At 53.9% G+C, this 12,253-nt stretch overlaps 2 protein-coding genes across 2 annotated transcripts in view; one reads left to right on the top strand and one right to left on the bottom strand.

Annotated features, from left to right (window-relative positions):
- Positions 1–342: 342 nt before the first annotated feature.
- Positions 343–6,740, top strand: LOC115538901 (serine/threonine-protein kinase pdik1l-B-like). Its single transcript, XM_030350125.1, is given in 6 exon segments — positions 343–507; positions 1,588–2,042; positions 2,373–2,628; positions 3,073–3,298; positions 6,433–6,548; positions 6,550–6,740. Coding segments are annotated over 5 exon segments (1,143 nt in total). The 5' UTR covers positions 343–507; positions 1,588–1,626; the 3' UTR covers positions 6,679–6,740.
- Positions 6,741–8,241: 1,501 nt separating this feature from the next.
- LOC115538899 (elongator complex protein 3) overlaps positions 8,242–12,253 on the bottom strand; it is a 14,557-nt gene continuing 10,545 nt past the window's right edge. Inside the window, exons 10-15 of the mRNA XM_030350124.1 lie at positions 11,247–11,440; positions 10,923–11,013; positions 10,569–10,634; positions 9,542–9,769; positions 9,303–9,384; positions 8,242–9,207 (exon numbers count right to left, since the gene is read on the bottom strand). Coding sequence (XP_030205984.1) covers positions 9,119–9,207; positions 9,303–9,384; positions 9,542–9,769; positions 10,569–10,634; positions 10,923–11,013; positions 11,247–11,440 — 750 coding nt within the window. The 3' untranslated portion in view covers positions 8,242–9,118. The remainder of the gene's footprint in view (positions 9,208–9,302; positions 9,385–9,541; positions 9,770–10,568; positions 10,635–10,922; positions 11,014–11,246; positions 11,441–12,253) is intronic.

Genomic DNA, 12,253 nt, shown 5'->3' with positions numbered 1-12,253 from the left:
AACACCAATTGTTCCATCTAGAAATGGAACGAAAATAGTTAATTAAAATGATTGAATTTAATAAATCCAACGTGTGGCCAGAAAAGTCAATAGGCTCCATCTGAAAGTTGCAGAATTAAATTAACATTATGTAACATACAAACGTTCTATTTGTTTTTATTCTTTCTGTAGCCTACATAAGATCACATATTTGAATACTTATGAGGCGAGTTACTTCGGGTGAACTTTTTTTCGTATTTCGTGAATCCGAGAAGCCAATCAGAGGCTTGGCGTGGATTGACCTAGCCAATCAGAGCGGACGTTCACACCAAACGGGGCGTGGTAAAACCCGGAATTCAACAGTTGATGTCCGCTCTTTGTTTTGTCAACACAGCTAAACTGCTCTAGTAGTTTAATGATTCTCAATTAATATATATTTGATTAAATATGAATATAGAATAGATGATCAAATAGAGAATATATACATATTTGATTAAATCCTTATAGACTCCAGATTCTATTTGACGGGTAAGTTCAACTAAACGACACTTTTCTATTGATTGAACTAATCCCGATTCCGGGTTTAATGTCTCTCAGTCCGTCGTTACCCGGAGAGTTGGTGTAGTCTAAAAAGTAGGAATGATACGTGTTTTAATCTCGTTTTGTTTACTTCCAGAGTAATTTCAGCGCTGGGACATTTCTGTAAAGGGTTTTAGTAGCTCATCTTATGCGGTCTCATGGATTTCTGGACGAGCAAAAGTCATGCCAAAATGACCCCTACAAACACAACCCCAGCTATACACTACACACAAACTCATTATCTATAATTAAATACATACAAAGGGCAAAAATACTTTGATAAAAATATTAGAATATTTTGTGTGCGTGTATGTTTAATGTTAACGTATTAAACTCCTGATTATACAGTAATATAGCGCCGATTATATAGCTTAAAAAATATTATAAAAAAATCGAATCTTACATTTTTTCTTATTATAGAATAAACCCAACTTGGTGAAGAAATAGTTACAGAGGCCGGACCTCGGTGACCTCATAGCTACCACCTGTTTCACCTCCTGGGTGTCTAATGGGCTGATTATGGTCCCACGTTCACGCAACGCCCATGTGTTTCTCCGGGTTGTATTACAAAGGCGATTTCAGTGGACAGTGTCCTTGCGTATATTTGCATAACGCAGTCTGATTGGCCGACGGATCCGTCGCTCCCTGAAAGTTTGAACGATTCTAAACTTTTTGACTCGGGCCACGGAGCCGACAGAACGGACGGACCCACAATGCATTTCGCGAGCGCCCCGTGCAAAGTCAATGAGATCCGTCGACGGACGGAGGTAGTGTGAACAAGCGCTTACGGACCCCTTACGTCCCTGCGGACCCTCGTTGCGTCCACCACAAGGGCCGGACGCGCGCCTCCCAAACATTGTAACCTTCCGTCGAGGCTACGCAGCAGCAAGGGGCTGTGATCGGTCCGTTTACTAAAACCCGACGCAGAACCAAAACAGGTTCCCGACGGCGTCGAAGCGTCTGCGTGGTCCTTGCGTTGGGTGACCATGGGACCACAATCAGCCCCACTGTCTCACCCTGCGTGTCTAGGACCCGGACCAGGACCAGGACCCGGACCCGGACCCGGGCATGGAGGAGCTGTACACCCTGGACCGGGAGGTGGGCCGCGGGAGCTACGGCGTGGTGTTCGAGGGCCGCGCCTCCAAGACGGGGTCCCGCGTGGCGCTGAAGCGTCTGGCCTGCAGCAGCCCTGAGGCCATGGAGCTGTACCTCCAGGAGCTGTGGGCCATGAGGACCACCGCCCGGGCCCACCCCAACGTCATCGCCCTGCACGCTGTCCTGCTGCAGACGGGGGCGCGCACCCTGCGCCCACTGGGGCCCGGGCGGCTCCCCCTGGACCTGGTGGAGGCGGCCCTCAAGGGCCGGGTCTCCGGGCCCCGGCCCCGCCCGGGCCACACCCGGCCCCGGCTGCAGGACCGGACCAACCTGGACGGAGCCCCCGCCACCGGGACCCCCAGCCGGCCCCGAGGGAGGAGGGGGCGGAGGTAGGGCTGGGCGATCAATCGAGGTTTGGTCGATTTTAGAGTCAAACGATCACAAAACTAATATAATCAGGGTTTTTTTCTCCATTAAATGTTTTATAGAAACAGCTGGATACATATCTGTACATTACTTTAGATTTCAACATTTTCTTTTTGACCATTTTGTGTATTTCTTTCAAGGCGAAGTTCTCAGTTACAAAGGGTTTTTTGGGAGAGACATGCTTAACAAATGCATCATGTTTACAAACTCAAAAACAATCGTTTTTTAAAAATCGTGACTTCGATATCGACCAAAAATAATCGTGACTATGATTATTTTTTCCCATAATGCAGCAGCCCGCGGCGGAGGTCCAGCGGGGGGGAGGCCCCCGCCCGCTGCAGGGCCCTCTGGCTGGTGATGGAGTTCTGTGACGGAGGAGACCTGAACCGCTACCTGCTGTCGCGGCCGGCCGACGAGCGGCGCGACCGCAGCGTGGTGGAGCAGCTGAGCCGCGCGCTGGCCTTCCTGCATCGCCTGGGCATCACGCACCGCGACCTGAAGCCCGACAACGTCCTGGTGCAGGACAGGCCCGGCGGCCCCGTCATCAAGGTAGGGGGGCCCCCCCCCCCAGGGGTCAGCTGTCGCCTTGCAGGGTTGACTCTGCCGTCGGTGTGTCAATGTGTGTATTATTAACCGATGTAAGTCGCTTTGGATAAAAGCGTCTGCTAAATGCCCTGATTGACATTCGCATTCAGGGCGGTCAGCAGACTCTGTTCTCCAAAGTGATCTACAGTAAGTATTGACATGAGTCAGAAGAAAGAGAAACAACAATATATCGCTGTGGGTGCAGTAAGGATGTTCATAGAACCAAGTGCCAAGCACTAACTAACCATCACTAGGTTAACCCGTTCCCCCGTATACAACATAGACAGCTAGGATAAGACGCGATGCTAAGTAATGTCTTTAAGTGCCCGGACGTACAACATGTGAAGCCTCTTGATTCCCCCTCTGACCGGTCAGGTGTCTTACCGCTGTTCCCCTCCCGGCCTCTAGGTGGCGGACTTCGGTCTGAGCAAGATGAGCGAGGGCCCGGGGGAGGGGGAGGGGGGCAGGCAGCTCTTCTGGTCCACCTGCGGCTCGGACTTCTACATGGCGCCAGAGGTGTGGGCGGGGGCGGGCTACACCGCCCAGGCCGACGTCTTCTCCCTGGGGGTGGTGTTCTGGGCGGTGCTGGAGAGAATCACCCTGCTGGAAGAGGGCACCACCCACCCACAGCTAGGTACCTGTTATTAATGTCATTACAACTGTTAATGTCATCAGGGCACCACCCGACCACAGCCTGGTCACAGGTGCTAATACTGTTATTAATGCTATTAAAGTGTAGCATACGTGCTACATGCTACATGCTAGCTGCAGACTCCCTAGCCCGTGTGGAGCATCGCGTCAGGGCGCTCGGTAGCTGCCATCTTTACCGCTAGCGGTTAGCTATGCACCACACGGAGATGAGTTGACTTAATTGATTGGCACATATTAAATATAATATTAGACGTGTCACGGCCGGCCGCGCGGCTCATCCATCACCCAACGGCGCGGCCGTGAAGCCCCCCCCCCCCCCGAGATGAATGATGATTTTTTATTAGGATGATTCTTATTATTCGACCCGGACTCCCCCCGCTCAGATATCGTCTGTCGGCAGCCATTACTCATTCTGTACTTCCCTCACCTTTATCTCCCCCCCCCCCCCCGCCGGCCCCCAGGCCCGGGGCCCCACATCACACACTTCACATCACACATCACACACCGCACGGCCGTTTGTCAAGCGCTGTCTGGGCGCCTTTCAGAGCCGGCTGACTCTCTGATCCGGCGCCGCTGGCTGGATGTAAACGGCTCTCTGGTGTGACTCTGGATCTGGACCTGGAGGCGTGGGGGCATCCTGTTGTTAGGGGGGGTCCGTCAGACTCTATGGGGGGTCCGTCAGAATCTGGGGGGACGGGGGGGACAGTGAGGCTCTTGGGGGGGGGGGGGGGGGGCAGTGAGACTCTTGGGGGGTCAGTCAGAAGCAGACTGCACATCGCTCTGACCACTCCCAGGTGGTGACCGTCGTACTGCCAAGGTAAACACCAGCTGTTGGCCCTCGGCTCCGCTGGCCCCCCACAACCAGAACCAGGACCATGACCAGAACCACGACCACGACCACGACCAGAACCAGGACCATAACCACAACCAGGACCACAACCACAACCACAACCACGACCAGAACCACAACCACGACCAGGACCAGAACCACAACCAGGACCACAACCACAACCACAACCACGATCAGAACCACAACCACAACCACAACCACGACCAGGACCAGAACCACAACCACAACCACAACCAGGACCACAACCACAACCACGACCAGAACCACAACCACAACCAGGACCATAACCACAACCACAACCAGGACCACAACCACAACCAGAACCACAACCAGAACCACGACCAGAACCACGACCACAACCAGGACCATAACCACAACCACAACCAGAACCACAACCAGAACCACGACCACGACCAGAACCACAACCAGAACCAGTACCACAACCAGGACCACAACCACAACCAGAACCACAACCACGATCAGAACCAGAACCACAACCACAACCACGACCAGGACCAGAACCACAACCGAACCAGCCCTCTCCTGCCTCAGAGGAGAGAGCAGAGAGGAGAACACCTGGGTCAGGGTCAGCCCAACATCTCTCCAGTAGGTCGTACTGTCTAACTTTAGTTGAATGTTCTCTCCTGTTAGTCGTACGGCCCTCCGTTAGTCGTACGGCCCTCCAGTCGTACTATCTTCCTAACGTTGGACATTTGTCTGGTGAATTGAACGTTCTGTCAATCCTACATTCTATCAGTCAAAGGTTCTGTCAGTGGTTTGTTCTGTAGTGGGGCAGAAGAAGAACCTACGTTCTAGCAGCTAGACAGAACGGACTGACGAGAGGACAGACTGGCAGACTGATGACAGGACGGACTGACGGACAACCACCCAATCCAGGGCTTCTCTGCTCCAGCGTCAGTTTGTCAGCCGAGGAGGTGGAAACCAAAAAGAGAAACTGGTCCTCTTCCCTCCCTCCCTCTCTCTCCATCCCTCTCTCCCCCCCCACGTCTGGTGGGCTTTTCACGCCAGGATGAAGCCCATTAACCCCCCCTCCCCCCCTCCCCCTAGGAGCCAATAGGAGGGAGAATCCATCAGACTCTATAAGAGAAGCATTAGGACCAATCGTCCTCTGGCTTGTTGCTATCGCTCGCCGTTTCACGTCCTGTCGCTCAGGGCTGGGGGGACACGGGCTGGAGAACACGTTAAACACACAGGCTAGAGAACACGTTAAACACACAGGCTAGAGAACACGTTAAATACACTGGCTGGAGAACACGTTAAACACACAGGCTAGAGAACACGTTAAATACACGGGCTGGAGAACATGTTAAATACACAGGCTAGAGAACACGTTAAATACACAGGCTAGAGAACACGTTAAATACACTGGCTGGAGAACACGTTAAACACACAGGCTAGAGAACACGTTAAATACACGGGCTGGAGAACATGTTAAATACACAGGCTAGAGAACACGTTAAATACACAGGCTAGAGAACACATTAAATACACTGGCTGGAGAACACGTTAAATACACTGGCTGGAGAACACGTTAAACACACAGGCTAGAGGACACGTTAAACACACAGGCTAGAGAACACGTTAAACACACTGGCTGGAGAACACGTTAAACACACGGGCTAAAGATCACGTTAAATACACTGGCTGGAGAACACGTTAAACACACGGGCTAAAGATCACGTTAAATACACGGGCTGTAGGAAATAATAACAACATGCCTCTCGTCCTCAACACGCTGAACACACGCTACAGAACACGGCTCTCGTCCTCAACACGCTAAGCACACGCCTCTAACCCCTCATGCTACAGAAGTGTCTCGCTCCATTAAAAGATAAGAGCTCAGCTGGAGGATCTCTCTCTCTCCCCCTCCCTCTCTCTGTGTGAGGGTCTCTCGCCCTAACCCCCTCTCCCCCTCCCTCTCCCTCTCTCTCTGTGTAAGGGTCTCTCGCCCTAACCCTCTCTCTCTGTGTGTGAGGGTCTCTCGCCCTAACCCCCTCTCCCCCTCCCTCTCCCTCTCTCTCTGTGTGAGGGTCTCTTGCCCTAACCCCCTCTCTCTCTCTGTGTGAGGGTCTCTCGCCCTAACCCTCTCCCTCTGTGTGAAGGTCTCTCGCCCTAACCCTCTCCCTCTCCCTCTCTCTCTCTCTCTCTGTGTGAGGGTCTCTCGCCCTAACCCTCTCCCTCTCCCTCTCTCTCTCTCTCTCTGTGTGAGGGTCTCTCGCCCTAACCCTCTCCCTCTCTCTCTCCAGGGGCCTATGTGTGTCGGGGTCGATCGTCCGGCGTGGTCCCTCTGGGCGTGGCCCTACAGGAGGACCCGACCCTCCAGCTGACCATCCCCATGAGGTCCCGGAGGGCCCCCCAGCTGCCCCCCCCCCCCCGGCCCCGCCGTCTCCCGCCTCCTGGCGGCCATGTTGGCCCACGACCCCCTGGCCCGCCCCCCCGCCGCCCGGCTGGAGGCCCGCCTCCGCTCCGCCCTGCTGACCGACGCCCGCTGATCGCGGCGGGAGGTGGTCGCCGTGACGACCGGCCGGTAATGGTCCCCCCCCCCCCCCCCCCTCTCGATCGTCCTGGAAAAGCTTTTACTGTTTACACGACGCAAAGCATCGGAGCGAACTGAGCGCGCTCAGTAGCCCCCAGGGAGGGGAGGGACCAGCTGATTGGTCGCTGGAGGGGACCACCTGACCCCGCGGCCGGGCTCCCCTCGGTCAGCGGCGGGATGCTAAGCTACGCTAAACTATGCTAACCTACGCGAACGTCAACGCGGAGCGTCTTAATGTCGTTTCGCTTGATGAACGTACATGGTCACGTGACCACCACACCTGGTCCTACAGATGTTCAGTCGGTTGCCGCGGGGACGGTATCCGGGCAGGAGTCCCTCGGTTCTGATTGGTGGGCGTTGGAGCGTGTGCAGACAGGTGTCTGTGCTGGCGCTGGTTTAGCCGTGCTAACTCATGCTAGCCGTCAGACAGCATGAGATGATAAAGCTTTAGCCCGTAATGTAAATACACATTCTCTGCTTTCAAATGTCAAATGTGCATCAAGAATGAGGTGTAAGGTTTTCAAATATATTTTTATGTTTTCCAACAGTCTCTGTCCTTCATTCCCTTTGCACGCGTGACAATGAATTGACCTCCAGCTCCGTGGCAATCGTATCTCAGAGAAATGTTGATTCTCCAATAACCAGCCATCAGATCCTCGCCTGTCTAGTGGGAACACACACACACACACACACACACACACACACACACACACACACACACACACACACACACACACACACACACACACACACACACACACACACACACACACACACACACCCACCCCCCTCTCTGTTCTGGAGCTCCATCAGAGGCGGTCTCTGACTGCGGCGCGACGCCCTAAGCGGTGAATTAACCCGCGTGTCGCTGGTCGATAACAGACCTCCGGACGCCGCGTGACGAGCGGCCTCACATCACCTGGCCCGCAGAGGGGAGGAGTCAGCACCTGGGAGGGGGAACGGTGGGGGGGGGGGGGGGGGGGGTGGTGTAACAGAGGGAGGGGGAGCAGAGAGAGGGTGGTGGGAGGGGGGGGGGCTAGGGTCTCCATGCGTCACATCTGCACCATTACTCCCCCCTTCTGCCCAGTCACGACGAACTCGCTGAATCCGGGAAATTATCCACAAGTCCATCACCCCGCAAGACGGGAGGGGGTGAGGAGGGAGGGAGTTGAGAGATGAGGGGGGGGGGGAGGAGGAGGGAGCAGAGAAGGGGTGAGGAGGGAGGGAGGTGAGAGATGAGGGGGGGGGGGGAGAGGGGGTGAGGAGGGAGGGAGGGGAAGAGGCGACGAGAGAGGAGGTCTTTTCATGAAGCTGTTTATTTGACTGTCGGTCGTTCTTCCTCTCTGGTGATAGTGTATCGCGGGCGCTCTGGAGGGTGGAGGTGACGGAGATCAAGGCGGAGTAATTGGTGTCGCAGCAGTCGGTGACACACTCACAGACCAATCACCAGGGTCACAGGCCGGGGCCTGACCTCTGACCCCCGGAGGAGTCGCTTAAAGCACCACACTGGAGACACGGAGGCTGAAGACAGCGAGTCTTTATTCAGGAGAGGGATGGCGGGCTGAGACGGTACAGGCACGAACAGGATTAGGTGCAGCTTCTTAAAGACCTATTTATGCATCACATCAAGTCTATTTCCTGCTTCATAAAACACAGCGCGTGCTGCGAGGGTACCGCCCGGTCTCGACCAATCAACGGCCGGCGTCTGGAGACGCTGGTAATCTGCGACGTGATTAGCCAGGAGGCGTGAAGCCCAATGTTCCCCGAGACAAAAGGTCTGGTTCCGCTGGCAGAACCAGATTACTTTGAATAATAAAAGTGGGGCATTCCGACACTGATGGGGGTTTCTCGTCACCATGCCGACGGGTTCCACCTGCGTGCCGACGGTTCGACGCCTCGCAGACGGACCGCCTTGCTCAGGGGAAATGGCGCAGACCAAAAATGTCTGATCCTAAAAAAAGTATAAAATATCTTTATTTTAAACTGATAGCCACTAGCAGGCGTAGCGGGTACGGCTAACAGGCTACAGCTAGCAGAGCGCTCACCTTCCGTTTGTATAGTTATCTGGCCTCAACCGATGCGGCTAGCCGGATAGCATTACCCGCGACAGCTAGCTTACCCTCAGGGTTACAACCGGTAAACGTTCTGATAGCGTGTGCTAAGCAGAGCGCTAACCCTGATGGCTAGCTTCAATCGATACGGCTAGCAGGATAGCATTAGCTGCTACTGCTACGGGCTGTCAGTTTGAATCCATTAATAAGAGTCGTGGAGACAGGAAGACGCCTCCAGGAACTGAGCAACATTTCCATTGGCCCTCTTCACACAGTGGCCATCTTGGTTCTGAACGCTGGCTGGGGGGGGGGGGGGGGGGGTCCGGTCTCTAGGGGGGGTCCGTGTCAGAGTAGGGGGGCCAGCAGATCCTTCACCATGTACGGCCCCTCCAGCTCGTAGCCCAGCTTCCTGTAGTAGTTCCTGGTGCCCACCCCTGAAGAAGAACACACACACACACGTCAGCATCACACACACACACACACACACACACACGGGTGAAAGACCATTCTCTCTCTCTCCCTCTCTCACCAGAGATAACAGCCAGTTTGCAGGATCCGTGCTCCTCTGATGCGATTCGTTCCGCCTCCTCCATCAGCATCGTCCCAAAGCCCTGAACACAAACACACACACAGATCAAAGGTCACGCTACCACTACACATTATACACGCTACATTCAACCATGTGTTCAAAGTGATGGTACTGCATTAATATCTCTGTGTGTGTGTGTGTGTGTGTGTGTGTGTGTGTGTGTGTGTGTGTGTGTGTACCTGGTGCTGGAACTTGCTGGGGTCTCGGCTGCTGACAGGAACCACACTTCCGTACACGTGAAGCTCGCGCACGATGGACACGCCCCCCTTCAGCTCCGGGCGAAATGATTGGTCAGAGCAGCGGCGCAGGCGCAGCAGACCAATCAGGATGTCCTGTTCAGGGTCCTCGTAGGACAGGAAGGTCTCCCAGCCGCTGTTAGCCACGTAGTCCCGCCGCACCAGCTCCACCTGAGACACAGCACACCTGGTCAGGTGGGTGGAGTTACCTGGTCAGGTAGGGTGGTCACCTGGTCAGGTAGGAGGGGTCACCTGGTCAGGTATTAACAGTAAGTTAATGTTATATGTTATATTGTTATAATGTCATAGTGCTACAGAGATATATGTTGTTTTTTAAATTGTTGTATGTTAATGTTACATTTCATATGGTTTACTGTCATAGTGTTATAGAGTTTTATGTTATTTTTGTTATATGTATGACGTCTACTGCTTAGATGAATAATGCTTGCCAAGTCGTAAGAATTTTGCTGTGCTGAAGCAATTTGGTACATGCAACAATAAACACACTTTGACTTTGACTTTAGGGTGGTCACCTCTGTCAGGTCAGATGGTCAGGTAGGGTGGTCACCTGGTCAGGGGGGCGGGGGTCACCTGGTCAGGTAGGAGGGGTCACCTGGTCAGGTGACCACCCTACCTGGTCAGGTAGGAGGGGTTACCTGATCAGGTAAGGATGGAGTTACCTGGTCAGGTAGGAGGGGTCAACTGGTCAGGTAGGAGGAGTCACCTGGTCAGGTAGGAGGGGTCACCTGGTCAGGTAGGAGGGGTCACCTGGTCAGGTAAGAGGGGTCACCTGGTCAGGTAGGAGGGGTCACCTGGTCGAGAAGGGGGGGGGGGGTCACCTGGTCAGGTAGGAGGGGTCACCTGGTCAGGTAAGAGGGGTCACCTGGTCGAGAAGGGGGGGGGGGTCACCTGGTGAGTTTACTTACCTGGTCAGGTAAGTGTTGTCTCCTGGTCAGGTGAGTGTAGTTACCTGGTAGGGTCGGACTTTGTGGTGGATCTCCTGGATGCCCACCTCTCTGGTCCGGACGTCCCGACACTGGAGAGACACGGGCGCAAACCAGTGACACAACAACAGCTGTGAGACCATCCACACTAGGACACACTGCCCCATAGTGGGAGGATACACATGAAGGTTGACACTGAGCTCTGTTTGTATATACAGTACGGTATAGGGTCAATGCCTTGGGCTCACCTCAGTCCCCATGTCTGATGTACAGTACGTTATACAGTATGTTATACAGTACGTTATACAGTGTTGTACAGTATGTTATACAGTACGTTATACAGTATGTTATACAGTACGTTTTAGGGTCGATGCCCTCACCTCGGTCCCCATGTCCTGCATCCTCTGCAGGGCCAGCTCCCTCAGGTTCCCGTGCTCCACCCCTGAGCTCACCAGGGGCATGGGGATGTCCCTGGGGGGGGGGGGGGTTACATGGGTAGGAATTACATCTTAGAAAACACTTAAAATTCACAAACCCCCAAAGAAGCTTAGTAATATGACATCAAAGCTGAGGCTTAATAAGAAGGTAGACATAAATAAACCGGTGCAGACGCAGCCTCTTCATAGCAGCGTCAGAGACCCCCCCCCCTCTCAGACGCTGTGTTAACACCACCCCAGGTGGCTGCTGGGAAACGTAGTCCTGACCTCTGCACGCGGTACACGCGGGTCCAGGGGGGCACCAGGGCCAGCACGCGGGCCACCAGGTCCACCAGCGCGCTGGGGGAGTACGACTTGTAGCGGCCCGTCTTCCAGAGCTCGTACAGACCTGTCCCGCGGATCACCAGCGTGGGGTAGAGCTTCAGCCCGTCGGGGCGGAACGCCGGGTTCTCAAAGAACTCCTGGAGGACACAGAACCACACGGTGGACTGAACACACAGAGAACCACACGGTGGACTGAACACACAGAGAACCACAGAACCAAACGGTGGACTGAGCACACAGAGAACCACACGGTGGACTGAACACACAGAGAACCACACGGTGGACTGAGCACACAGAGAACCACACGGTGGACTGAGCACACAGAGAACCACAGAACCACCAAGGGACTGGTTAGTGGGTTGGCTGAGGGTTAAGTGTACTGAGGAGTTGGTTGTGTTGGTTGGTAATAGTAAGAGGAGTTAGTTGTAGTTGGTTGTGTCGGTTGGTTCTAGTGAAGGGTTAGTTGTGGTGGTTAGTTGTAGTTTATTGTTTGTTGGTAGTTGTAGTTTATTGTTTGTTGGTAGTTGTAGTTTATTGTGTGTGGGTGGTAGAGGGTAGTTGTTGTGGTTAGTTGTAGTTTATTGTGTGTCGGTAGAGGGTAGTTGTGGTGTAGTTTATTGTGTGTTGGTAGAGGGTATTGGGATGGTTAGGTGTAGTTTACTGTGTGTTGGTAGAGGGTAGTTGTTGTGGTTAGTTGTAGTTTATTGTGTGTTGGTGGTAGAGGGTAGTGGCGGTGGTCGTAGAGGACTGAGTGAGAGGCTGCGTGGAGCAGAGAGGAGCTGGTTTGTGTTCAGAGGCTGTGAGGAGGAGATAAGACAGAGAATAACATCCTTTATCAGCCCCGAAGCCACACACACAGCCTAGAGTGTGTGTGTGTGTGTGTGTGTGTGTGTGTGTGTGTGTGTGTGTGTGTGTGTGTGTGAGAACACACTCTGGGAGCTATCAGAATG

The sequence above is a fragment of the Gadus morhua genome, unplaced genomic scaffold (assembly GCF_902167405.1).
Source record: "Gadus morhua unplaced genomic scaffold, gadMor3.0, whole genome shotgun sequence".
In the NCBI taxonomy this organism is placed as follows: Eukaryota; Metazoa; Chordata; class Actinopteri; order Gadiformes; family Gadidae; genus Gadus; species Gadus morhua.
Note: the sequence above shows the minus strand (reverse complement) of the source record. Positions and strands in the feature narration are given on the sequence as shown.